We start from the raw sequence: 2,559 nt of genomic DNA on the forward strand, positions 1-2,559 counted from the left end.
CATGGAGTGAAATGATGAGGGAGAATGGCTTCAAACTGGAAGAGGGGAGATTTAGATGAGATATTAGGAAGAAATTCTTGCCTGTGCGGGCAGTGATCCCCTGGGGCAGGTTGCCCCGAGAAGCTGTGGCTGCCCCATCCCTGGAGGTGTTCAAGGCCAGGTTGGACGGGGCTTGGAGCAACCTGGGCTGGGGGGAGGTGGCCCTGCCCAGGGCAGGGGGTGGCACTGGGTGATCTTCAAGGTCCCTTCCAACCCAAACCATTCTATCATTCTATGATTCTCCATCCTCATTTTCTGTTGTGACCCAGACAGGACACAGCATTGACCAACACCATGTCCCGCTTGTTCTTCCCCTTCTATCTTAGTCTGGCTCTCATCTGCCCTGCTGTCCAGTCAGTGCGTCCTCTCAAAGAGCGCTGGGGAACTGGTGAAGGCATGAAACACCGAACTGGGGAACACCGATTTTTTTCTTTTATTTTGCTAGTCATACTGGTTAAGCAGATGAATTGTGGCAGGTATTTCTCGGTCGCAGATGCACTGGGGAATTTCAGCTCAAGCGGGGGAGGGTTTGAGGAGCCGGCAGTGCTCGGGAAGAGGCTGTCACCGCAGCAGCGTCAGCTCCAGCTTTGGCCGGCCTCGCCTCTGCTCTCGGGCTTAATTTGTACTCTCCACATCAGCGCTGTGCCCGGCTCCGTTCGCTCCGGTGTGCTTGCCAACATGGTGCTTTGGCTCTTACCATGTCACCAGAGCCGTCCCCTGTAATCCGGCGCTTGTGCCGGGCTCGCCTGGTCCCGGCGGGTTTTCGGCGGGGGTGTTGCACCGCGGAAGCTGTGCCGGGCAGGGCGGCTGCTGGGGGTGGCGTGAGGCAGAGGGCACCATCCACCTTTAGCTGCAACCTGACTGTCGCGCTGAGTCCTGGGGTTATTTTTTGCTCAGCTGGCTAACTTTGAAGCGGTGACTCAAAAATCCCACCCTGGTAAAATCTGGTGGAGCGCAGCGAGTCGTTGGGTGTGTTGGCGATCTCCTCGGCGGGCACCGGCCGCGCAGGCGCGCCGGGCATAGAGCGCCTCGCCGCTCTCAGATCCACAGCTGTCCAAACCAAACGTGTGAACTCAGTGGGGCTTGTTTATTTAATTCTGCTTTATAGTACACTTAACTTGATACCAAGTAAAAGAAATAATCTGGCAAAGACATCATTAAACAGTTTAATAAGGACTGGATGACTCATTCTGTTTGAACAAATGGATTATTTTGCAATCAGAAGTACAAATGTTAACCAGCTTTATTTTTAGTTGAAAATGTCAAGAGGTCAGAAACAATTAAAGCAACTGTAAGGTGGGAGTCCCCAGAGTTTGTGTTCTGTTGGATTTACACCTTACTAAAATTGCTTTTATTGCAGCTTAGCGACTTACTAACATTTTTCTGATAAGATAACGGGAAATGACTGCGTTGGCATATTTACTGGTAAGAAGAGATTAGAGTCAAACAGAAACGGAGCATACTTTTCATTTTAACAGAACGAGAGCTGGAAAACTGAGGATCTGCTTTTTCCTTGCATGATTTGAAACGTATTGTTTTTTAAAAGGAATGTCTGACCTGCTTAGGCCTTTCTCATCAGCTCAGAATTCAGTGCGTTGAATATCAGCTACGGGCTGGTTCATGTTGCGGTTCCTCCTTTGAAAGTTTACTGTGTTTAGAGAACAGTGTGCGTGATGTTTTAAGTGCGCAGAGCAGCTCAGCGGCGGGACGGCTTCGGGAGCGCGCGCTGCGGCGCCGGGAGGCTGCGGGGCCTGAGCCCAACACTGCGCCCTGCGCCAGCCAGGCGGCGGGTTCAGGGGACAGCCTTGCGTTTGCCGCTCCTTGTGTCGGCGGGGGGAGACTGATTGGCCCCGTGTAATTACGCAGCACGAGCTCAGCGATGCAGCGTCGCGCTCGGCCCCACCGCGGGGCTCCTGTGACCCAGGAGGGTGGCAGGAGCCTGCAGCCGCAGCCCGGGGGGATTGGGCCCCACAGGGCCCGCGGTGCCGGTGCTCGCCGTGGGCTGCTCTGCCCGGCGTCAGCGCCGCAGACGGAAACGTGCCTGGCGCTCCCGCTGCTGCCGCCGCCTGATGTGCTTCTCATCCCCGGCTGCGAATCTGTGGTAACCGCGTGTTCTCTGTGGCAGGTCCGGATCGAGGACGACATCGCGGTGACAGCCAGTGGAATGGAGCTGCTGACCTGCGTCCCACGTACGGTTGAAGAAATAGAGGCTTTCATGGCAGAAGGCCAAAGCGGTGCCAAGTCATTTGACTGCCTCTCCAGCCAAAAGCAGTAAACTTCAGGGTGGTACTTACCGTCTCACACTAATCAGTCATCGTTCTGATTTAATGCTGCAGCATATAAAATAAAATGTATCCAATTCTTAATAGCAAGAGAGGCAGGCAGGCTATTAGCCGGAATGATTCATTCATTAAAAATGAGGGTAGAAGGCTTCAGCACTGGATATCCAGGTAACTCAAACGCTGCTGCTTGCAGTCGGCAGTTTACATTACCGAATGCCACCTGAGTAACCCTGCTGCA

At 53.8% G+C, this 2,559-nt stretch overlaps 1 protein-coding gene across 1 annotated transcript in view; it reads left to right on the forward strand.

Moving 5' to 3' along the window:
- The window catches only part of PEPD (peptidase D), a 227,896-nt gene extending 225,337 nt beyond the window's left edge, over positions 1-2,559 (forward strand). Inside the window, exon 16 of the mRNA XM_009881407.1 lies at positions 2,165-2,559. Within this exon, the coding sequence (XP_009879709.1) occupies positions 2,165-2,314 (150 nt within the window). The 3' untranslated portion in view covers positions 2,315-2,559. The remainder of the gene's footprint in view (positions 1-2,164) is intronic.

This window comes from Charadrius vociferus, unplaced genomic scaffold, assembly GCF_000708025.1.
Source record: "Charadrius vociferus isolate BGI_N301 unplaced genomic scaffold, ASM70802v2 scaffold553, whole genome shotgun sequence".
NCBI lineage: Eukaryota > Metazoa > Chordata > Aves > Charadriiformes > Charadriidae > Charadrius > Charadrius vociferus.